The sequence below is a fragment of the Papio anubis genome, chromosome 11 (assembly GCF_008728515.1).
Source record: "Papio anubis isolate 15944 chromosome 11, Panubis1.0, whole genome shotgun sequence".
Lineage (NCBI taxonomy): Eukaryota > Metazoa > Chordata > Mammalia > Primates > Cercopithecidae > Papio > Papio anubis.
In genome coordinates, this window is record NC_044986.1 from 15,160,836 (window position 1) to 15,185,935 (window position 25,100).

Sequence of the window (25,100 nt, forward strand, 5' to 3'; positions counted from 1 at the left end):
ATACGTCCTTCTCTGTCGAGTTTTTCCCATCCCAAAGCCACCAGAGAACCTGATACAGACTGCCTTCCCAATTTATGAACAAAAGATGTGGAATCCATGAGCACAGGAAGCATTTCAACATGCTCAGGTCTTCCCCAGCTCCACATTCCCTTCCAGCTAATACTTTATTTCCCATCCCCTTCTTACCTTGAAAGAGCTTCCAACTTCACTGTTTCTATATTCTTACCTCTCCCTGTCACCTCCTTGCTGTCTGTCGTCTACCTCCACCATCACACTGAAACTGCTCTTGCCAAACTCATCAATGATATTGTTGCTGCTCTGCCCAAAGAATCTTCCCTTCTGTCTCTTTCTAGATCTCTTTGTGGCACAAGACTCCTCTGACTATTTCCTTCTTCCTGGTACACTTTGTCCATTTGCTTCTTTGACATTGAGTTCTCCTGGCTTCTGTCCTTCTTCTCTGCCCTCCTTTTCTCACTTCTTTGAAGCCTCTTCATCCTCTGCTCATGCATCAAGGGCTGGTGTTTCTATCCCTGGCCTTCTTTACTGCTGACTCTGGTTTTCCTCTGGTGCACTCGTTCCCTCTCCAGGCTTTCATTACCTGTCCACATGCTGATGATGCCTGAATCCATACTGCCAGCCCAGCCCTCTCCAAAGCCTAGCAGACATTTGCACTTACAGGTCTGGAACACTCCCTCTTTTGAGACAGGGTCTCACTCTGTTGCCCAGGCTTCTGGAGTGCAGTGGTGCAGTCATGGCTCACTGCAGCCTGGACCTCCCAGGCTCTGGTGACCCCCCCCTCAGCTTCCCAAGTAACTAGGACTGCAATCATGTGCCATTATACCCAGCTAATTTTTAAATGTTTTGTAAAGACAGGATCTTGCCATGTTGCTAACACTAGGCTCAAGTGATCTGCCTGCTTTGGCCTCCCAAAGTGCTAGGATTACAGGCATGAGCCATCATACCTAGCCTGGACCACTCCTTGAATTCAGCTTGACCCAAACTGAACTTGAAACTTTGCCCACCTCCTCTCGGCAGACCTACTTATCCTGCTGAGCTCCTAAGTAATAAAGCTATCCATAAACAAATCTTGTTAACGATAACCTCTCAATTGCTCTAAGACCTATTCAGTCCTTCCTAAGTATACAAGCAGATCATATTCTGTGGTCCTGTGCCAGTACATTTACAGTTGTTGGAGCCAGCATCCATTTTGATTGGCCAGTGACTCTAGAGCACTGATTGCTTAATATTATTAATATCACCCCTGTTTACCACCTCTTTCTCAGTAAAGGCTGCCACCAGGTATTGCTTGGATTGGAACAACACACCCCATGCTACTTACCTTTAGTCACTAATTCATTCACTACTCATCGACCAGAGTCATGTTTCTGAAATGCAAATTTGTTTACATCTTTGTCTTACATAAAACCTGTTGGTGGCTCCTTATAGTCTAGATATCTAAAAAACTCTCTTCCTATTTTTTTTTCTTGGACTGGCTGCTGGCTAAATGGGATTCAGCCTTCAGGTCTCAATTCAGATGTCAGTTCTCCTGAAATCTTTTTTGCCCCCTCCCCACCCAAATCTTGGCTGCCCATCTTCTCTCATAGCATGCTGTACTCCTTGATTGAGACGTCCTTTCTGGCACTCTCTCCTACTTTACCGCATATTCTATCTGTAATCCATGCTGCTAAGCCTTTCAGCCCCACCATTCCAGTGACACCACACATATCAAGGCCACCAGATTATCACACCCCGTGATGAGTCTACTATTCTCATGTTCCTGGACTTCTCAGCAACATCTGACACTGTCAGTCACAAATTCTGCCTTGAAATGCTGTGGCTTCCAGGACCACAATGCTGTCTTAATTTTCTCCTGCCTCCTTTATAGGTGACTCCTGGTCTTTTACAAGACCTCTTGGACTTGCTATGCCAGTAGTGGATTGAGTTGGTAGCCTCCAAATGATATGTTCATGTCCTAACCCTAACACCATGCATAAAGTTAATATGACCATTAACTTACTTGGAAAAAATGTCATAGCAGGTGTAATTAAGTTAGGGATCTCTAGATTAATCATCCTAGTTTATCCAGGTGGGCCCTAAATCTAATGACAAATGTCCTTAAAAGAGACAGAAGAGAAGACATAGACACAAAGGAGAAGGCCATGTAAAGATGGAGGCAGAGATTAGAGCCATGTAGCTACAAACTAAGGAATGTCTGGAGCCACTAGAAGCTGAAAGAGGCAAGGACGGATTCTCCCCTAGAGCCTTCAGAGGGAGCGTGGCCCTGATGACACCTGGACTTCTGGCTCCTAGAACTGTGAGAGAATAAATTTCTATTGTTTTAATCTACCAAGGCCATAGTAATTTGTTACATTAGCCCTAGGAAACCAATATAATGCTCAAACAGAGTTTTTAATTTCCTCTCCCAAGCCATTTTCTTCCAGGTCTTCCTCATTTCAGTCAAGTGTGCAAAAATCCACACAGTTCCTCAGGCCTAAAACCATAGGAGTTATCCTGGTTCCTCTCTTTTTCTCCCACTTCACATCCCATGAATCAGCTTTATCCTCTCTATTTAAAAAAGTTACTCAAAGCCTGATTACTCCTCATCCAATCCACCATTACTACACAAGTCCAAGCTACTCCTTATCTTTCTTCTAGACTGTTGCTTCAACATGCTAAGTAGTTTCTCTGCTTCTTCCATTCTTTTTTTTTTTTTTTTGAGATGGAGTCTCGCTCTGTTGCCCAGCCTGGAGTGCAGTGGAGCGATCTCCACTCACTGCAAGCTCCGCCTCCCGGGTTCACACCATTCTCCTGCCTCAGCCTCCCGAGTAGCTGGGACTACAGGCGCCCGCCACCACACCCAGCTAGTTTTTTGTATTTTTTTTAGTAGACACAGGGTTTCACCGTGTTAGCCAGGATGGGCTCGATCTCCTGACCTTGTGATCCACCCGTCTCGGCCTCCCAAAGTGCTGGGATTACAGGCTTAAGCCACTGTGCCTGGCCTGCTTCTTCCATTCTTGAACAATTCCAGCCAACTCTTAAACTCAGATCCCATCACATTCCTGATTAAAACCTTCTAGTAGCTGCCCAAGTTCTTGGACTATGGACTCACAGGCCCCAAATGATCTGGCCCCAGCCACTGTCCAGCTTCCCCTCCACTACCTCCCTTTTGGTCACCTCTTGGGCTGCCTATCTGTTCCTCAACATCCCCACGCTCCTCCCTCTCACTGGCACTTGCCATGGCATCCGGGTCTTCTCTGGCCACCTCTCACCAGTTAGATCTTTCCCTTCCAGAGCCTTTCCCTAGCCATCCAATGTAAAATAGACTTCCATGTCTTTTCATCATCTACCCTGCTAAACCAATTTATTTTCTCTGCAGCATTAATGTTCTAAAATTGCATTATGATGTATATACTTGCTTGTTGATTATCTTCCCTACTAGAATGTAAGATCTGTGAGAGAAAGTGCTTTGCCTATTCATCAAACAAACCCCAGAGCCTGGAACAAAGCTTGTCGTGCAGTAGACCTTCAATATACCCTCAATATATATTGTTTGAATGATCAGATGAATATATTTTAACTGTCTGCTTACCCTCTCCTTCACTGTTCTGTATTCAGTGCTTATCATAGTCCCTGACTATGTATATGTGATAAACCAATGGGCATATGAATGAGTATTTTCTTGATCACTCCAGCTGGAAGGAATCTCTCCCGCCTCTGAACATATACATGCTATTGCTTTATATGTTGACACATGATTGTGCCTTCATGTCAACTCATTTCTCTATACCATCTCTCTTTCTCACTATAAACTCTTTTAGCTCAAGATCATGATCTCTCTCATCTTTATTTCCCACACAACATATTTTGCCATATGTTACAGAAAGCAGCACTTCAATGGATATTTGGTGATTGACTGACTGAATGAATAAATAAATGAATGATTACAAAGGACACAGTCTGGCAACTTGTAAACTTCCACATGCTTAAGACTGTTCAATCTATTCCTACTTGTCCAGATTCTCTATAGCTCTCCACCAAATCCACCACTTGTGAGATATCAGAGGATCAAAAAAACTTCACTTCTTCCCGCTGAGCAGTGAATACAAGAGGCAGCAAGTAGCAAAACACTCATGATACCCATGGGTCTATTGGACTCTTTTTTGGCCACTAACTCACTTAATTTGGTGTAGTTTAGCACATTACAAGATTGTTCAAGAGTACTATAAATGATGTCAGACACCATCAGAAACCACTTCAGAAAATCATTGCCTGTAGCTGGATCAAAAGGTGAACACCTGGAAACTAGCAATGCTAGGAAAACAGAATAAATCATGTTTTCTACTCTACCTCTTAGAGATTTACACCTTTTTGCCCTAAAGGATGTCAATATTTTTAAAAACGTTTAGGCTACTATAATATGTGTATAAGTCATTTGTACAATAATAAAACATTTGGATACCTGATTGAAGAGGAATTATTCTGGCTTCTCTCGCTTCTCTTTGCAATTATTCTGAGCTACTTTCAAGTCATTTTATTTATTCTGGTCATTTATTCAGGTTATTTTAATACTTTTATTGGTACTAAAAGTATTTATTGGTACTACTTTCAACAAGTTAATTAAACAAAGACAGCCATATGTATCCAAATAAATAGATAATGATAATGACATTTGAATTTTCAATGGATTATTGAACTTAGAATATTTTTAAATGACTTTAAAAAGCAATATGGTAGTATTTAACTGCTTTAAGCACACTAGTTTAGGGAAAATGCAGGACTCAGAATAATAATACTTTTCTATCTTTTTTTTTTGTATCTCAGAGCAAGTTGTAAAAACAGGTTGATAAGACAGCTCTTATGTGAATGATAGTTAATGCATCTCAATTTTAATCCAAAAGCTTATTTCTTTGAGTATTCAGTCACTCACTAATGCCTACTTTGTGCCTCACAAAATGGCAAATGTGGTCAAAATGACTCTACAAAAAGGAAAAGATAACTTAAACTAAATTATGAATAGATTCATCCATCGGGCAACAGTGTGTGTCTCCACAGCAGCAACTCTTACCAAAGAGACAGCAAAGCTGAGCTTCCTTAAAGTACTGTGAGAAAAAGAAACGAGATGTAGGAAAAATTAAGACTTTTTTTTGGGGGGGGGGTCATTTTTATAGCTTGAATGTGGTTTATCTGAAATTTTGTGAACTTGATATGCTATTGTGTTCCAGGCTGCAGAGTTCAAAAAGAGATGGTTTGTTTGAAATTATGGCACCAAAATCTGTTTCCACTTAGGATTTTACAAAACAAATGCTTTGGAAATTCAGAGAAGGGGACAGCATGGAAAGAAATAACTTTCCAATTTTATTTTAACATTCAGTTCTTGATACCCAGAGTAATTTGGTCCCAGTACACTATGACAGTCACATCTGTCAAGTCCCTCTTGGACTCTCAGTCTTGAACGGAACACACAAAAATGTCCAGAAGGATTTTGTTCTTCTAGAAAATGAACCTGCTTTGCTCTGAGGACCCTTCTTAAAAGATTGTTACTTCATTCAGCTGTTTCTAGACTGAAAATATTATGAACCATATCCTTGGCTTCCGTGTTCAAAAAATGTAAAATTACAGAATTAATCAACTGAACAAAAATGTCTCCAAGTAGACAGTTTTGTCTCAAGAAATTTTTTTCTGCTATATTGAATGGCCTGCAATATAGTGGATAAAGAAACTGTGTGAGTGTGAGCTTGTGTGTGTGTGTTTCTGTGTGTGTGTGTGATGCATGTGTATTGGGGGCTGCTTTGTTGTGGCTGTTTCCCCCTCCCTTCTTTGGACCTGAATGAACCAGGAATGCCTTACTGGAGTTAGTTGTTCTCAGCCGTTTCCTCTGCATCCACACTATGCACAGTCAGAGGGAGCAGGGAAGGGAATATAGAGACCTGTCAGAATGTGTCAGTGGGGAGGTAAGCAGGGAGCACGTGCACTTTGAAAAAGTCAGTTCTGGCAAGAATTCATCCTCATCCTTTTCAGGATCACTACCTTACACCGGTAAACTTTAAAAAGCTGAAAGATAAACCTACAAACAAAAGGTCTTTTTAGAGATATATTTCCTAAGTGTGTCATTCACATATGATCTTCATGATTTTAGACATATTCAAGCATCACTACCTATAAGTTAGTTAATCCTTGTTAGCAACCTTGACTTTAAAAAACTCATAATTTATTTATTTTGTTAAGGGGAAGTTTCTTTTACTATCATACATAGATGTGCTGGTTACATATATATTTACATATTTATTTTTAAAATACATTTATATATTATGTATATATTATATACTATGAAATGTGAATATATAATGTATGCATATTATATGTATGATTATTACATTTATATATAATATATATTTTTCTGAAACAGTATGTATTAAGTGTATACAGATTTATTTATTTGTTTGTTTTTTATTTTTATTTTATTTTTGAGATGGAGTCTTGCTCCATTGCCCAGGCTGGAGCCCAATGGCGTGATCTCAGTTCACTGCAACCTCTGCCTCCCAGGTTCCAGCGATTCTCCCGCCTCAGCCTCACAAGTAGCTGGGATTACATGCATGAGCTACCACACTCAGCTTATTTTTGTATTTTTAGTAGAGTAGGGGTTTCACCATGTTGGCCAAGCTGGTTTTGAACTCTTGACCTCAGGTGATCCACCCACCTCGGCCTCCCAAAGTGCTGGGATTACAGGTGTGAGCCACCATGCCTGGCCTGTTTTTTTATGTTTTATTTTTTGAGACAAGTCTTGCTTTGTCATCTAGGCTGGAGTGCAGTGGTGCAACCTCAGCTCACTGCAACCTCCACCTCCTGGTTCAAGTGATTCTCCTGCCTCATCCTCCCGAGTAGCTGGGATTACAGGCTTGAGCCACTGCTCCTGGCTCAGACATATTTATGTTTAGAAAAATATTTGCCACCTAAAAGCCACTCATTTTTGGAAACATTGGTTTGAAGTATCCCAAAGTTGAATGATTTTACAAAGAAAGATGAGAGGCTCAGGCACTGACATGCCACAAACCCACTTGTCAGAAGTACATGCAGCTGATGCTTCCTTTCTTTCCTTAGTGACTCTCTTCTCTTTTTCTCTTCCCTTATGCTTTAAATTATTCCAGCATCCCTTCTCACCATCATGTTTTCCTCTCCTTCAACCCCTTACCTTGACACACTCCACAGAGACTATATATAACATTTGTTTTCCAACAAAGCGGGGATAACAGATTCATGTCTCCCAGGGAGAGTAAGCAGTCAGTTCTACAAAAGCATGGTTTCACTGTGAGAAAAGGACCCCGATGTCCCCACGTCCTACCTAACTTCACATTCCTCCATGAAACTGCATATTAATTACATAAGGTCATCAAAATATTGGAGGCATGAGATCATATTCTAAAAGTAAAGACTCTAACATAGTAATTGAAATAATGAACTGAGGCACAGTTTTTATTACACAATGATAAGAAATACACCTGTTAACAAAAAAAAAAAAAAAAAAGAAAGAAATTCTAACACTATATTTTATGATTGGGTGATCTAATTTGAATATATGTCCCTGCCAAATCTCATGTTGAATTGTAATCCCCAGTGTTGGAGGTGGGCCTGGTGGGAGGTGTTTGGGTCATTGGGATGAATCTCTCCTGGCTTGGTGCTGTCCTCATGACAGTGAAAGAGTGCTCACAAGATCTGGTTGTTTAAGTGTATGGTTCCTTCCCCTACTCCCAACACACACACACACACACACACACACACACACTCTCTCTCTCTCTCTCTCGCTCCTGCTTTTGCCATGTGACATACCTGCTCCTGCTTTGCCTTTTTCCATGAGTAAAAGTTCCCTGAGGCCTCTGCAGAAGCCGAGCGGATGTGGTGCCATGCTTGTACAGCCTGCAGAACTGTGAGCCAATTATACCTCTATTCTTTATAAATTATCCAGTCTCAAGTATTTCTTTATAGCAATGCAAGAATGGTCTAATACAGAAAGGTGGCACCAAGGAATGAGGCATTGCTATAAAGATACCTGAAAGTGTGAATGTGACTTCAGAACTGGGTAACAGGCAGAGGTTTGGAGGAGTTTGGAGGGCTCAGAAAAAGATGAAAAGATGAAATAAAGTTTGGAATTTCTTAGAGACTGGCTAAATGATTGTAACCAAAATGGTGATGGTGATTTGGACAGTGAAGTCCAGGCTGATGAGGTCTCAGATGAAAATGAGGAATTTATTGGGAACTGGAGCAAAGGTCACCTGTGTTATGTCTTAGAAAAGAACTTGGTTACATTCTATTCATGCCTTTGGGATCTGTGGAAGTTTGAACTTCAGAGTGATGATTTAGGATATCTGGCCAAAGACATTTCTAAGCAACAAAACATTCAAGATATGACATGGCTACTTCTAACAGCATACATTCAGATGTGGCAGCAAAGAAATGACTTAAGGTTGGAACTTATATTTAAACAGGAATAAGAGCATAAAAGTTGGGAAAATTTGCACACTGGTCATGTGGCAAAGAAAGAAAAAGCTTTTTTAGGAGATGGATTCAAGGAGACTGTGGAGCAACCACTTTTTAGAGAGATTTGCACAATTAAAAAGTAGCCACGTGCTAATAGCTAAGACAATGGGGAAAAGACCTCAAAGGCATTTCAGAGATCTTGGAGGCAACCCCTCCCATCACAGGACCAGAAACCCAGGAAGACTGAATAGTTTCACGGTCCAGGCCCAGGGACACCCTCCCCCCTCACACCTGCACCCCTACCCAACTCCCCCACTCTCCCCCCAGCTTCACACTGCTCTGCACAACCTTGGGACAATGCTCCCCACATCCTGCCCACTCTGATTACATCCTCAGCTCAAAGGGCCCCGATACAGATCAGGCTGCTGTTTCAGAGGGTGCAAGCCATAAGCTTTGGTGGCTTCCATGTGATGTTAAGCCTGTGGGTATGCAGAATGCAACAGTGAAGGAGGCTTGGCAGCCTCCATCTAGATTTCAGAGGATGTATGAAAAACTCTGGGCACCCAAGCAAAAGCTTGTTGCAGGGTTAGAGCCCTCATAGAGAACCTCTACTAGGGCAGTGCAGAGGGGAAATGTGTGACTAGAAGCTCCACACAGAGTCCCCACTGGGACACTGCCTAGTTGAGCTGTGGGAAGGAGACCACCATCCTCCAGATACCAAAATGGTAGATCTACTAGCAGCTTGCAGTCTGTGCTTGGAAAAGCTGCAAGCACTCAACAACCTATGAGAGTTGTTTTGGAGGCCAAACTCTGCAAAACCATGGTATAGAGGTGCCCAAGCCCTTGGAGCCTACCTCTTGCACCAGTGTGCCCTGGATGTGGCACATGAAGTCAAAGGGGATTATTTTGGAGCTTTAAGATTTAATGACTGCCCTGCTGGGTTTCAAAATTGCATGGGGCCAGTAGCCCCTTTCTTTTGACCGATTTCTCTTTTCTGGAATGAGAATGTTTACCTAATGCTTATGCCCCCATTGTATCTCGGAAGTAAATAACTTGTTTTGATTTTACAGACTCATATGTGGAAGGAACTCATTTCCAGATGAGACTTTGGACTGGGGACTTGGGATTTTTGATTGAGTTGATTCTAGAATGAGTTAAGACTTTGAGGGACTGTTGGGAAGCCATGATTGTATTTTGCAATGTGAGAATGACATGAGATTAGCAGGGCTAGGGACAGAAAAATATAGTTTGAATGTCCCCATCAAATCTCATGTTGAACTGTAATCCCCCGTGTAGGTGGGGCCTGGCGGGAGGTGTTTAGGTCATGTGGGCAGATCCCTCATGGCTTGGTAGTGTCCTCATGATAGTGAGTAAGTTCTCATGAGATCTAGTTGTTTAAATGTATGGTACCTCCCCTTCAACTCTCTCTCTTGCTTCTGCTTTTGCCACGTCCTGTGCTTGTTCCCACCTCGCCTTCCACTATGAGTTAAAGCTCCCTGAGGCCTCCCTGGAAGTCAAGCTGATGCTGGCGCTAAGCTTGTACAGGTTGCAGAACTATAAGTCAATTAAACCTCTATTCTTTATAAATTGCCTAGCCTCAGGTATTTCTTTATAGCACTGCAAGAATGGTCTAATACACTGGGCAACTGCCCAGCCTCCCATTTTATTTAATTTGAGCATAGAAAATGATGGCTGGATTTAGAAATCCAGGTACAAATGCAGAAAAAGAAAAAGAAAAGAGTATCATTTATTTCCTGTGTTTTTTCTTAATTCAGTTAGAAATGGTTAAGTGAAGAAAACAGAAATTTTCTGTTTTGATTTTTAAAATGAATGACCCAAAAGATAAGTCAAAAGCAAACTGTTTTAAAGTACTTAATACTTTTAAACTTAACATTACTTCTGCTTGGTAGGTTCACTGACACTTTGATGATATGATGCATAATACAGAAGGTTTTAGTAGCATACAAGGATCTTATTTTATGTAAGACCTAAATAAAATGTTTTGTTCATGACAAAAATTGTGATTCAATCAAAATACAACTGACCCCACCCACTCTGGTCTTATGTTTCCCCATTTGTAAAAGGAGTAGGTCCAATGAGAGGGTCTTCTAGGCCCGTTCTAAATCTAAAAATTTATAACTCTGAGATCCTGCATTTCCCAAAGATATAAAATGCTTTATCTTAGTGTCGATCAGGTAACTAAAGAAGCAAACACGGCTGGGTGCAGTGGGTCAGGCCAGGCGTCATGGCTCACGCCTGTAATCCCAGCACTTTGAGAGGTCAAGGCAGGCGGATCACCTGAGGTTGGGAGTTCAAGGCCAGGCTGACCAACATGGAGAAACCCTGTCTCTACTGAAAAAACAAAATTAGCCAGTTGTGGTGGTGCATGCCTGTAATCCCAGCTACTCGAGAGGCTGAGGCAGGAAAATTGCTTGAACCCAGGAGGCAGAGGTTGCAGTGAGCCGAGATTGCACTCCAGCATGGGCAAAAGAGAGAGACTCCGTCAAAAAAAAAAAAAAAAAAAAGCAGAAAACACAAGTTAAAATATTAGAACAATTATATACTTCTGAGTTTATTAACCAAACGCACTAAACAGTTGTGTATTCACAATTTCCCTATCTTAAAATTATCTAACAGTCCAACATCCAGCCTGGTTAAGTATCATTTTTATATTTGTAATTAAAAATTAAACAACTACTCAATGTTATCATGTACCAAAACTGCATGTCAGGAACAAAACATTAGTGAGTTGAACTGTAGTCATCGCATGTGTCTTATTTCAGTGCTTGATTCTAGTCTGAGACAGAGACATATATGGCTCCATATCTCTTTGAAAATTTTAAAAAATGGCATGTATGCCTTTTTCTAATTTGATGTCAGGCTTTAATGTTGATATGCTATTTTATAGGCTCCTTAAACTAAAAAAAAAACAAAAACAAAAAACTAGTCCAGATAAAAAATAAACTATATGTCTAAGAAGTTTAACCTGAACAAAAGCTGAGAGGGAAAAAACCTTCATTATTTTAGCTGAAAAATGGCAGATTAGTTCATTGAGTTCTAACCGAGACTGAAATCCAGCATCAGTTTGGGGTGGGATAAGGTAGGTAGGTATGGGTGTTGCAGGGGGGCCTACAAGAGCCCCTTATGGCCCAGCTGAGGTCTCAAACTTTTTTACTTTTGAGATAATTTCTAAAAGAGATTACATATTCTGTATTCTCTTTGTGTTAAAGCACTAATTTATAAAATATCATTTGAAATACACTAACATTTAGGAAATCTGATTTTGCAATTTGTTCTTTTTTTATGTATTCAGAAGCCTTGAGAAATGTAGCAGATTTGATGACTTGATTGTGGCTTCATTATTGGTTTCTAGAGCTGCTTATTGGTTATCGACAGAATCTAAGCTCCATGAAACCTGGGATGTTTGTCTATTTCACTCATTGCTGTGTCCCCAGTGCCCAGAACAGTCCCTGGCACACAGCAGATGCTCAAACAAAATTTGGTTAATAAATAAAGGAAATTAGTATATTTGTGATTTCTGTTTGCAAAATGTCCATTCTCGAGTGAGAGAGAGGACTTTGGGGAAGCCTGCAGGAATTAATTGATAAATAATGTAATATTTCAATCTTTCTACGGGTTGGCCTCAAATTGTGTTCTGATCCATTCTTTAAAACAAGAAAAAGTGAATAAGCAAATACCCAATAAAAGCGGGCAGCAGTAATAGATAATACAAACGAGGATGCAATTTTTTGTTACTTCTCAAATTCTCTCTCTCTCTCTCACTTCAGGCTGTTTATATTGGGCAGAAGAGGATGGATGGATGGATGGATGGATGGATGGATGGATGGATGGATGGACAAATAAGTAAGATTGGGAAAGGCTGACTGCTTTATCTCCCCTTTAGAAACTTAATAATTATAGCAATAATAGCTAATACAAGGCATACATGGTGCTTATCTTGTTGTGTCAGGCTCTGTTCTAAGGGCTTTATATATAAGATATATATCAATGCAAGTAATTCTCACAACTACCCTGAGAGATATGCCCTGTTTCTGGCTCCATTTTGCAGATGAGGAAATTGAGGTGCAGAGATATTAAGTGACTTGCCCAAGATCACACATTTAGTCAGTGGTGGAGTCAAAAGTTAAATCACAGTGGGGTCTCCGGAGTCCACACTCCTAACCACTTTGGTATACTGCCTCTAAGACTCAGCAAAGAAACATCTTTAGCTCTCTTTAACCCACTGTTCCCAAAATTATTTGGCCACAGTATACCAATCAATATCTCTAGAACATAATTTGGCAAACACAGAAGCATGATATTTCTTTGGTTCATTACAAGTCAAAATGTCTGACCTTGTAAATAGGGGAATGAGTTATAATCAGAAATGTTCTCCTAATTTTAGGAAAGAGTTAGCATGAATTGAGTTTGAATTCTCAGCTTCCACATGCCATATAACTCACCTATGAAACAAGAGAAGGAGGCAAGATATTCTTTGCTATTTCTTAAAAATGAAACAGCTTCTTTGATTGATGTTCGTGAGTCGCAAATCAAACAAAACTATGTACAAAAGTACATAGCTGGCAAAACGGCATGACAAATGATACCATGAAGTTCGTGACGAAAGAAAGTTAAGAAATGTTCCATTCTCCAAAGTAATTGAAACCTAGGCTTTACCATTCACTTATGAACCATTCCAGCTGAGAGGTTCTTCTCACAGCCACCAGCAGGCCCTGAGTGAACCCTGGTGCAAAGTCTAACATAGAACACTGCTGTGTTGTGCTTGCCTGCATAGGCCCTCAGGAAGGGGAAATAGGTTTGGCTAAGTAAGGATATATTTCTTAGGGCGGTAGGAAAGACAAGCTTGCCCGTCTGAGAGGCACACAATCCAGGTCTGCCATACAGAAGAGGGAGCTTCGAGCATCTTTATTTTAGCTGCACTGTGACTTCCTGCTCCCATCCACCAACATCAAGTTTAAGGTGGGGAAGGGTGTCAGGCGGGAAAGACAGAAGGGCAAGACCCACAGGTAGAAAAAGAAGCTGCCAAGTCACTCCATTCTCACCCCCTGTCACCTGGGGTGGACATCAATGGCAGCTTTGTCTTAAACAAAAGCTTTGGTCAAGCAAAGGCCTTTTGCAATATGCCGACAGCTTTGGTTTAGTTTTACCACTAATCAGTGCTGAATGGAACATGGATTCAATACACTCTCAAAAGGAAAGGGCTTGGTAAGCGGAGGCTGTCTGGATTTTCTTTGTAACTTTTTTTATTAAAATTCTGATTATTGCTGGGTCTACAAATCAGATAGTAACAGAATCCAGAATATATGGCCATGCTTTATAATGCATAGCATGTGAACTATCTTGCAAACCATGCTCTTTTAAATAATGAGTAGAGGAAAACTGGCTTTTAATTATTTTACTACTAAGCTCTAAAGTTCATTTTACTAAATATAACTTTTAATGTTATTAACATAACTTTTGAACAAAGGAAATATCCTATGTTGATGACTGTAAAGAATCACACTCATATCCATTCTCATAGTCTTCCAAAGTTAAAGGTACAATATGAGATACATCACTCAAATATATAATGGAATCCTTGAGTGGTTCAATGGATGGCTTGAATTAATAAAAACATAGGGAAATTATTCTTTAAAACCATGAATTCACAACTACAAAGCCTATTTTTGCTTTGCTATTATTAATACAATAAGAGGTTTGACTTTGACCCTAAAATCATAAATGTGGAAAACATTAACAGTATTATACTGACATGTCTGAGCCTCTCTTTTTCTGTATTAAACTGAGGCTTCTGATAAGTTTGAAGGAGTCCCTATGGCACCAAATAAAGCTAAACAATTTATACAGCCTAAGATCAAGGAGGTCTAGTGAACCAAAAGATCCCAGCTCCTTGATAAAAGGAAGTCTATTTGAAATCACTGGCAATTATTAACATTTTAAAACTATAATTTAAGAAATCATTCTTGCTAAAAATAAATATTAACCTTTTGGAAAATCTAACCTTTCTAATAATTTATATAACAGGCTTTTCAAAAACATTTCAGATTCATATTGATAAAAATGTGTTCATATGATTAACCTAGCCTTTTTCCTTCAACCATGATAAATTTAAACTAAGAGTGAATTAGAAGGCTGCAATTGTCTTTAATGTAATAGCATCTCTATTAAAATAAACTGTCTTTTGGAATGTTATGGTTTTTCCCCAGAAGTATTTTATTCTTAAGATTGGGTTTTGGTAACAAAATAAGATGGGATTTTTGTCTTCCAGATCATCGCTTAGTGTCCTCTGGGGTAACAGAGCAGCAGTTTGTTATAATCTGTGAGTTCTGCAGGGCTACTCTGTCCATCCCTACCAGGGAAACTGCTGTGGTGTCACAGATTACAGTGGAAGACACATGCTGCCTTTCTCTTGCTTTCGATCTGGATAGACCAGGAGCCATGAGCCATGCTTGGGATGGAACATACTCCAGAGATAAGCATATAACAAAGTGGAGTAGCTAGGAAGCAATTGTCAGTGGTTGTGATACTTCAAATCAGTATTCAAGTCTAGCTTTCCCCAAGTGGGATAACAGGCCTCTCGCAGCCTGCAAAGAACACGCATGAATCTGAGAGCCTATAAGTATTGTTGACTATAGCTTGGTCGTTCTTTGGACGTCATGTTTTCTTAGACTTTCTATTGAAATTACCACTTTGGTAAAGCTTGCACGATAAACTATATTTCCAAAAATAGTTTTTGTCAGAAAAATAAAGCAAAAAAAAAAAAAAAGGCCATTGCAAATCTTAAGAGGTCATTCCTTTTAAGCCTGCTTAAGTATAAGCAATTTAGAATCTTTAAATGTAGTGATATTTACAAATTATTAGAATGGGCATTAATCCTGTTTAATCTTTAGCGACATTACGGAGGCAGTGCTCCATCAAGAGAAGGAAAGTACTGAGACCATTTTTTAGCTGAAAATGTCAGTCAATGAAGGTGAGCTGTCTCCTCAAAACAACAAAACACAGTTTAAATTGATCTTCACACTCTCAAAAATGATGTTTTCATTTCAAATATATGTATGGTTACAATAATTAACGTGTTCTATTGATTTGCTGGATAACTGTTAATGTACCCCATGTTACCAGGATAATCTGAGTCCTTTTGAAACTCCATAAATGGAAGTATTTTTGAATATCATGAGCTGTAGTTGATACCAATTTTTGGTGTCCTTTAGAGTAGCTTAGTATTCCCAAAAGACTGTTTCTCAATTTGTTTTTGGTTTAAACAATTGGTGTTTAATTTAACTAAGGAAAACCTTAAACTTAAGTTTGGGTTGTGGCAACACAGAATGAAATGGGATTTTTGTCTTCCAGATGAATAGCCATTAAGTTCAGCTCACAAATCTCTTTAGTCTGTATATAAGTATAGCAAATGTTAACAATTATTTTTAAGTGGGCTTTTAATAATGTTTGGTCTCATTAATTAAACACTTTAAAATATTTAAACTTTGCTTATAAATTTAATATAGTCTATATTTTTAAGTACTTCAATTATCTATATTATAGAAACTGCAGCAGATACTTAAGAAGCTGTTTTATATCTTGTACATTAAACTTAAATACACTGAAGTTCTCTTAAATGGTCCAATATTGTATATGAGTTTAGTACAATTTCAATTTAAAATCTCAAGTCTAAATAAAATGATAAACCATCCCTAACTGAGGAGATGCCTGGTATACAGAGCTTTCTATTTTAAAATGAAGACAATTCTGAGCAAATCAGGACAAACTGGTCACCCTAAGTCAAAATCACACAATTAGAAATTTTCAACTGAAGTCGTAAGACTGTCATTCCAAAAAGACAAATTTATAAAATAAGAAATATCAACAGGCACATGAAAAAATGCTTGTCATCACTGGCCATTAGAGAAATGCAAATCAAAACCACAATGAGATACCATCTCACACCAGTTAGAATTGCAATCACTAAAAAGTCAGGAAACAACAAGTGCTGGAGAGGATGTGGAGAAATAGGAACACTTTTACACTGTTGGTGGGATTGCAAACTGGTTCAACCATTGTGGAAAACAGTATGGCGATTCCTCAAGGTTCTAGAACTAGAAATACCATATGACCCAGCCATCCCATTACTAGGTATATACCCAAAGGATTATAAATCATGCTGCTATAAAGACACATGTACACATATGTTTATTGTGGCACTATTCACAATAGCAAAGACTTGGAATCAATCCAAATGTCCATCAGTGACAGACTGGATTAAGAAAATGTGGCACATATACACCATGGAATATTATGCAGCCATAAAAAAGGATGAGTTCGTGTCCTTTGTAGGGACATGGATGCAGCTGGAAACCATCATTCTCAGCAAACTATCGCAACAACAGAAAACCAAACACTGCATGTTCTCACTCATAGGTGGGAATTGAACAATGAGATCACTTGGACTCGGGAAGGGGAACATCACACACCGGGGCCTATTATGGGGAGTGGGGAGCGGGGAGGGATGGCATTGGGAGTTATACCTGATGTGAATGACGAGTTGATGGGTGCTGATGAGTTGATGGGTGCAGCACACCAACATGGCACAAGTATACATATGTAACAAACCTGCACGTTGTGCACATGTACCCTAGAACTTAAAGTATAATAATAATAAAAAAGAAATATGAACAACTTTCTTCTTAACCCCCAACTATTATTATTTCCATTTTAATTATTGCAATCCTTCCTATACTTAATTCTAAATCTCCCCAGAGCTAAAATATTCTTACCCACTAAAGGAAATCTGTTACCATGCCATGTAATTTAGGTCACATGTGCATAGAGATTTTGGCCCACATAGGGACTAGACTTGTTAAAGACCCTGATGAGTTTCATTGAACTTTGTTTCATGGTTGAAATGTCATGCACTTCAAAATATGAAGGTGAACTCAACATCACTAATCATTAGGGAAACACAAGTCAAAACCATGAGATATCACTTCATACCGATTAAAAGGGCTACTATTAAAAAAACAGAAAATGTTGGCAAGAATGTAGAGAAATTGGAACCCTATGCACTGTTGGTGGGAATGCAAAATAGTGCAGCTGCTATGGAAAATAGTATAGCAGTCCCTCAGAAAATATAATTACCATATGATCCAGCAATTCAACTTCTGGGAATATACCCAAAAGAATGGAATTAGCTGGGTGTGGTGTCACATGCCTGAAGTCCTAGCTACTCAGGAGGCTGAGGGAGGAGGATTGCTTGAGCCCAAGAGTTTGACGCTGCAGCATGCTAAGATTGCACCCCTGCACTCCAGCCTGGGAAACAGAGAGAGATCCTGTCTTTGAAAAAAAAAAAAAGAAGAAGAAGAAAGCCGAATCTCCAAGAGACATTTGTACAGCTATATTCATAGCAACATTGTTCACAATAGCCAAAAGGTAGATGCAATTTATGTGTCCAGTGGTGGATGAACCGATGAGCAAAATGTAGGATATACACTCAATGGCCGTAAAAAGGAAGGAAATTCTGATACATACTACAACATAGATGAACTTTGAGACATTATGCTAAGTGAAACGTCATTCACAAAAAGACAAATGCTGCATGATTCCACTAATGTGAAGTACCTAGAGTAGTCAAATTCATAGAGACAGAAAGTAAAATGGTGGTTGCCAGGGGCTGGGGATGCAGGGGAATGTGGAGTTTTTTTTGTTTTTGTTTTTGTTTTTTTTAATGGGTACAGAGTTTTAGAGTTGTAAGATGAAGATTTCTGGAGAATGGTTGTACAACAGTGTGAGTGTACTTAACACTACTGAACACTACACTTAAAAATGGTTAATATGGGCCGGGCACAGTGGCTCATGCCTGTAATTCCAGCACTTTGGGAGGCCGAGGAAGGCAGATCACCTGAGGTCAGGAGTTCAAGACCAGCCTGGCCAACATGGTGAAATCTGTCTCTACTAAAAATACAAAAATTAGCCAGGTGTGGTGGCGTGCGCCTGTAATCCCAGCTACTCAGGCAGGTGAAGAAGGAGAAGCACTTGGGCCCAGGAAGTGGAGGTTGCAGTGAACCAAGATGGCACCACTGCACTCTAGCCTGGGTGATAAAGTGAGACTCCATCTCAAAAAAAAAAAAAAAAAAAAAAAAAAAAAAGGTTAATGTGGTAAAACTTATGTGGCATGTAGTTTATCACAATTAAAATACTTTAAAAAATTACATTAAGAATCAAAAAGTTTGGTAACAACAAGTATTGATGAGGATATGTAGAAATTAGAACTCTCTCAAACATTGCTGGTAGGAAGGTAAAATGGTGCAGCCACTTTGAAAACTAGTTCAATAATTCCTTAAATGATTAGATGTAGAGTCATCATATGACCTAGCAATTCCACTACTAGGTATATACCCAAGAGAAATGAAAACATATGTTCATGTAGAAACTTATACACGAATGTTTATAACAATATTATTCAGAATATTCAAAAGGTGAAAACAACCCAAATGCCTGTCAATAGGCAAACGGATAAACAAAATGTGGCATACAATGGAATATGATTTGGCTCTAAAACCTCAGGAACAAACTTCTGGTTTCCGGTTCTAACTGGAACCTGGTTCCCAGGTTCTAAAAGTGGAGACAGAGAAAAAACCCCCTCATGCTTCTGGCAGGGGGAGGAGAAAAGGAACGATTTTGGAGTATGCAGAGCACTCTGTTCTTCTTAACAAGACCTGCCCTGAAAAGAAACTATTTTACCAGAGCCTAACCAACCTAGGTGTAGAGAAATGCCCAACTCCAGCCCCCTCTGGCACCCACGGTTGGGGAAGTTTGGCAGGGTTACTGGGAAGCATTTGTGAAGTTCACAGCCCAGGGACCCGGGCTCACTAAAAGACCAAGGCTGAATCATACATGGTACATGGTGCTATAGAATGCCTTCTCTCCCCTCCACACAGTATCGTCACATTACTAAAGGCTTATTTACTGGAGTTCCTTGTACCCAGTACATTATCTCTAGCTTTCAACAAAAAATTGCAAGGCATACTAAAAGGCAAAAAAAAAAAAAAAGAAAGAAAAACCCCCCAAAAAACCCCAAATCATAGTTTGAAGAGATAGAGCAAACATCAAAACCAGACTCAAATATGGCAAGAATGTCAGAATTATCAGCCTGGAAATTTAAGACAATTATGATTAATATGCTAAGGGCTCTAATGGAAAAAGTAGACAAAACGCAAGAGCATGTGGATAATGTAATCAGAGAGACGGAAGTTCTAGGAAAGAATCAAAAAGAAATGACAGAGGGCAAAACACTGTGACAGAAGTGAAGAATGCTTTTGATGGGCTCATTAGTAGACCAGACATGGCTAAGCAGAGTCTCTGAGCTTGAGGATGTGTCAATACAAACTTTCAAAATTGAAGAGCAAAGGGAAAGAAGACTGAAAAAATGGAATAGAATATCAAAGGATGGTAGGACAACTATCAATGTAACACATACATGATGGGAATAGCAGCAGGAGAAGAAAGGAAGGAATGGAAGAAATATTTGAGGCAATAATGCCTGTGAATTTCCTTGAATTAATGTCAGACACCAAACTACAGATCCAGGGAGTTCCAAGTACACCAGGTAGAATACATGCCAAAAAGAATACACCTAGGCATATCATACTGAAACTGCAGAAAACCAAAGATAAATAAATCTTAAAAAGAAGCCAGAAAAAACAAAAAGGAAGTACTGATACGTGCTACAACATAGATGAACCTTGAAAACACACTTAGTGAAATAAGTTAGTTACAAAAGATCACATATTATATGGCTTCATTCATTTGAAGGTTTGGAGCAGGAAAGTTTATAGAGGCAGAAAGCAGATTAGTGGTGACTTAGGGCTGGGGGGAAAAGATGCAGTGATAGGGGACTGGTAGCTATAGGGTACAGGATTTCTTTTTGAGGTGAAAATGTTCTAAAACTGATTGTGGTGATGGTAGCACCTATCTGTGACTATACTAACAACCACTAAACTGTATATTTCAAATGGATGAATTGTATGGTAAGAGAATTATGTATCAAAAAGGCTATTAAGTTTTTTAATGTGAAAGTAGTTGGTCTCAGAGTTCACATTGCCTAGTTCTTTGTCTACTCACAGAGACCTGTAACTCTTTTCTAGTTTGAACCCTTGCTTGAATTTTGCGTTTCTTTGACTTTTAGGATGTGTCGAATTCTAAAGACCTTTGGCTCTGATGAAGGCCTTATATTTGCGAATGTATTTTCTATCTGACCTGATGAAATCTTGCATTCTTTCATAGTTTTAGGACCATTCAGCCCTTAGGAATGCTTAAAATGATATCCAAAGAATTCTGGAGACCTCTTCTAGCTTGTCATCACCATACACAAGACCATTCTACTGCCAATTGTGATATTGGTGAGACTATGACTATTCCTAGCATGGTTTTCTATGGCTGAATAATTTATAAATAATAAAAAGTCTCTGAATCACCAATTTACCAAATTTATAAAATTTACTAAAATTACTTGAAATTTGATGATTTTGCGCAGCATAAAGTTTATGTAAATTGATCACAGGGATGGTGATTTATCAGAGATATTTTTTATAGCTTAACAGGAGAGTTAAATTTGTCAAAAGCTAGAGATCACAAAACTATTCAGTCTTATGAATAATATTTAATATTCAGGAAAGGAACCAAAATTTTCAGCAATTCATAATAAATCAGTACATAGACACAGGTAACTGCAGGATTTATGACTTTTAACTTACATAGGAATTTTGTAGTTCATACTGTTATGAACTGAACTGTGTCTCCTCCAAATTTGTATGTTGAAGCTCCAATCCCCAAGGTGACTGTATTTGAAGACAGGGCCTTTAAGAAGGTAATTAAGGTTAAATGAGCTCAAAAGAATGGGGGGCTCTAATTTACTAGAACTGGTGTCCTTATAAGATGCTGAAGACACATCAGAAATGCTCACACAGAGACGAAAGACCATGGAAGGAGAGAGAGAAAGCAGACCATTCACAGGGCTGCATGGGAGGCATCACCAGGAACCAACCCTACTGGCCCCTTGAACTTGGACTTCCAGCCTCCAGGAACTATAAGAAAATAAACTGTTGTTTGAGCCACCCAGTCTGTAGTATTCTCTCCTGGCATCCTAAGCAGACTAATACACTACCAATTTTTCAAAATGATTTTGATGCCATTTTCTATTTCAACAGACTCTTTAGCATTTTTAAAGATTATTTCACCAATTTCCCAAGTGGTTATAGCAATTTCAACTCATTGTTTTTAATCAGTTAGAGGCCAGAATTGAATTCGCAATATGGTAGCTCCTGTATCTTTCTAGTTATTTTACATTTGTGTCTTTATTCATCTTATTGCGTTCCTCAGGGATTTGCAACAATTTTACTCTTTCTTGCATAATTCTTTATAGCTAATGTATTTCAAATTTGAAGTTCTATTTACAGTAGGTATGGTAATCCCTTCTCAGAATCTTCACTTCACTGCTGCATGTAGAACATGCTATCAAGAAGACATAGCCCCTGTTAGAAAGCAAGATTTCAGCAAATTGTGTGGCTGAACTGTTCAATAGTTTATCAAAGTGTTGGTTTTAGTTTGGCTTTAGTTTTGCTGTATTCTTTTCACTCTAGTCATTTGTAGTGGACTTGTCAGTTCAGTTAAATGTTAAGTTCATGTGCATTTAATATTTGAGACATTGGGCACTTCTCAAATGTTTAAAATGTGCATAAAAATGTTCATGTTGAATTGGGTTGATTAATTGGTAAATTAAGAAAACTACAGAAGGCTGGACTAAAAATATGTTGGAAAAAAACCCATCCCATTGTTTGTAAATCATTAGACACTGAATACAATTACATTTGTAGTTGAAAATATTCACTTTAAAGTTTTTGATTTCCCAAAGTCAGAGTATGATAAAACCTGTGATAGTCTAGCTTGGCTAACCACTGGCCTGCAGAAAACTAAAGCTCAATGAAAGCTTTGAGAAAAAAGTCCCTATGAGTGTTGCAACTATCTCATGCATCATGGTTACTGATTATATTAGACTACATTAATGAAAGCAATGTGATTTTCAGCAAATTACTCATTCAACAAATGGATTTTCCAGCAAGTTGATTTTCTCCTCTCCCTTTTTGAATATATGTGGGCCACAAATATGCATCCATACAGAAGTTTAAGCAGTAAGGTAAATGCATTCAGGAACTGTGAGTTTTTTACAACGTGTTATTTCCATAGTTGAAACACAGGAAACAACCCTCTATCAACTAAGATGATACATTTGCCATCTGAAGAGACAACTATCAAGTTTGCAAAGTTTTTAAGCTTAACTGAGGTTACTAGTGACAAATTTAATCTCATTAGAAACCTTTTTTGGTGTTCTATCCTAACTAGAAAGATGGCTTTATTCAGCTGGACATTTTAAAGCACTTAGGAAAACAGCTACTTGACATTTAACATTTTTCCCTCTTGAAAACAAATTTATCTTTATAAGAGTTTGAAGTGATAAATATACTGAAGGTAAATGATTACTTCACATAGTTATCCACCCTGCTCCATTATGTGTAATAAATACATGTTTTAAATATTTGCTCTTCAAGGTCTCTTCTTGAACTTAAGCATAAGTTATCTAAACAGTTGAAAAAAGATTTATAGTTATGAAGAGGCCTATATGTCAAGGAAAGTTTATGATATGTTCTATAATAAATTAGCAATAAATGGATACAGGTGACTGTGGAATTTATGACCTTTAATGCTTTAATACTGCACTAAAGAAAAACTAATTATTAAGGTCCTAAAGGGTAATAAAAGAATACCATATACAAATTGTCAAATTAAGCCATTAGTGCTAGGTATTTGAGGTAGGTGCTTTTTATTGTGGCTCAGCTGGAGAGGTAGATGCAAATAAATGCAAGGAAACGCAATGCTATTGAGTAGTAGAAAAGCAACGACAGTCAGGCTTTCCAGCTGAAACTAAAGGATTCCTTCTCCATTTTTTCCTCCTGCTTAAAAATAATCATTCTTTCAGCACTTTAGTAGAAGTGCTATTTTTACTGCAAAAAAGAATAATTTTATTAGATTCTCACATGGCATTTGAGTATTTTCTCCCAAGTGCCCATGAAGATGCTTGAATACAAGAGGTCCCAGCAAAAGTTATCTGACAAAAAAATCAAATTTCAGTTACTTGCAGGTTTTAGAACTGTCCTTTCCGTAAGAAATTGCAATTAAAGCACTAGTTGTAGTGAGGCATCTCCACTTTCATCTTTAGTTTTTCGTAAGAAAAAAAAGAACTCACCCGTTTATTCCTAATTTGAACCTCACCAGGAGGTAGATGAGTTTATTTCCTAGAGGGAAGAGGCTATTGTGAAAGTCAGCCTCTAAAGTGATCTTCCAGTTTCCAGTCTTTCACCCTTCTAATCCATTCTCCACACTAACTCCAGAATGGTCTTTATTGTCTTTATTTTTAGGGGAAAAATGTGATTATATCACATCCCTACTTAAAATCTTTTGATGGCCTCCCACTGCTTAGCCCCAACTCCTTGGCAAGGCGTTTGTTGCCCTTTGTGATCCAGCCCCCACCTATCTCTCCAGCCACATTCCCTCCCGTAACCCTCTGTTCTAATGCAGGAGACCACTTGCCATGCTTGCAGGGCACGCTCCTCACTCCCGGTGTTTATAGTCTTTGTTTCCACTGCTTAAACGCCCTTTCTCCTGATTCTCCCTTTTCTTCCAAGGAACAGCTCAGATGTCACTTCACGTGTAAAAATTGTCCTGTCTGAATCAGTTGCTTTCTCAGTGCTTCTGTGGCACTACATCCCTTTCCTTGCATGTGGCTCATTGTGTAGGTCTCTGTCTTGTTACTCAATTGAAAATCATGGATGGCAGGGATTTCATTTTCCATCTTTTCATTCCTAGCTTCTAAGTTTATAGAGACATAATAGTGCTCAGTAAAGATTTATTGGATAAAAAAAGCAGGGAAAGGGCATTAAAAGGGGGAAAGGTGATGGGAGATGGACTGTGAGCATGAGAGAAGGGTTGGCAAACCTTTCTTCCTCTTAGGTGGCCAGGCAGTCAGCATCATCACCAGAATCTTCAAATGTTGCAGTGGCTCTCTGTGGCTCAAAGCCTGCCTTCCAACTCTCAGAATATCCCATCCATCACCTTCTGAAAGTCTGTTTAAATAAAATAAATGATTTAAAATGTACAATGTAAAGAGGTACCTCAGCGAGTTTCTCTGTGGTGATGGAACAGCTCTGCATCAAATAGTGATGCTGGCTACATGAATCTGTCCACCTGGTTCGCTTCCACCCACTACTAGTCACATGCAAGAGACAGGAAGCTTTCCAACAGTTGGATATACAACAAGCAGATCTTACCCACGGTGGTTTAAAGAGGATAATTGTATTGAGTGAAAGGTTAGACTAGCTCAGTGATTTTTAAAACATATAGACTCTGCTAGTACAACACAAAGATTTCAGCTGTCTGCTGCAAAATGAGAAAAGAGGACAACAGAGTATACTAGTCATTTTGAAGTTGATCTATCGATTTTAAGAAAAGCTCAATCTTTTATCCTGACATTATGTCCTCTGAATTTTGTTTGTGCATGTTGA

General features: G+C 38.9%; 1 protein-coding gene across 6 annotated transcripts in view; it reads right to left on the reverse strand.

Annotated features, from left to right (window-relative positions):
* The window catches only part of LOC103887763, a 160,336-nt gene that overhangs the window by 114,026 nt on the left and 21,210 nt on the right, over nt 1-25,100 (reverse strand). For all 6 annotated transcript variants that reach the window (XR_004176881.1, XR_004176880.1, XM_031652038.1 and 3 more), the window contains one exon: nt 21,240-24,662. Coding sequence is in view for 4 of the 6 variants with exons in the window: in XM_031652038.1 (XP_031507898.1) it covers nt 21,240-21,466 (227 nt within the window). In the remaining 2 variants the exon portion in view is untranslated. The remainder of the gene's footprint in view (nt 1-21,239; nt 24,663-25,100) is intronic.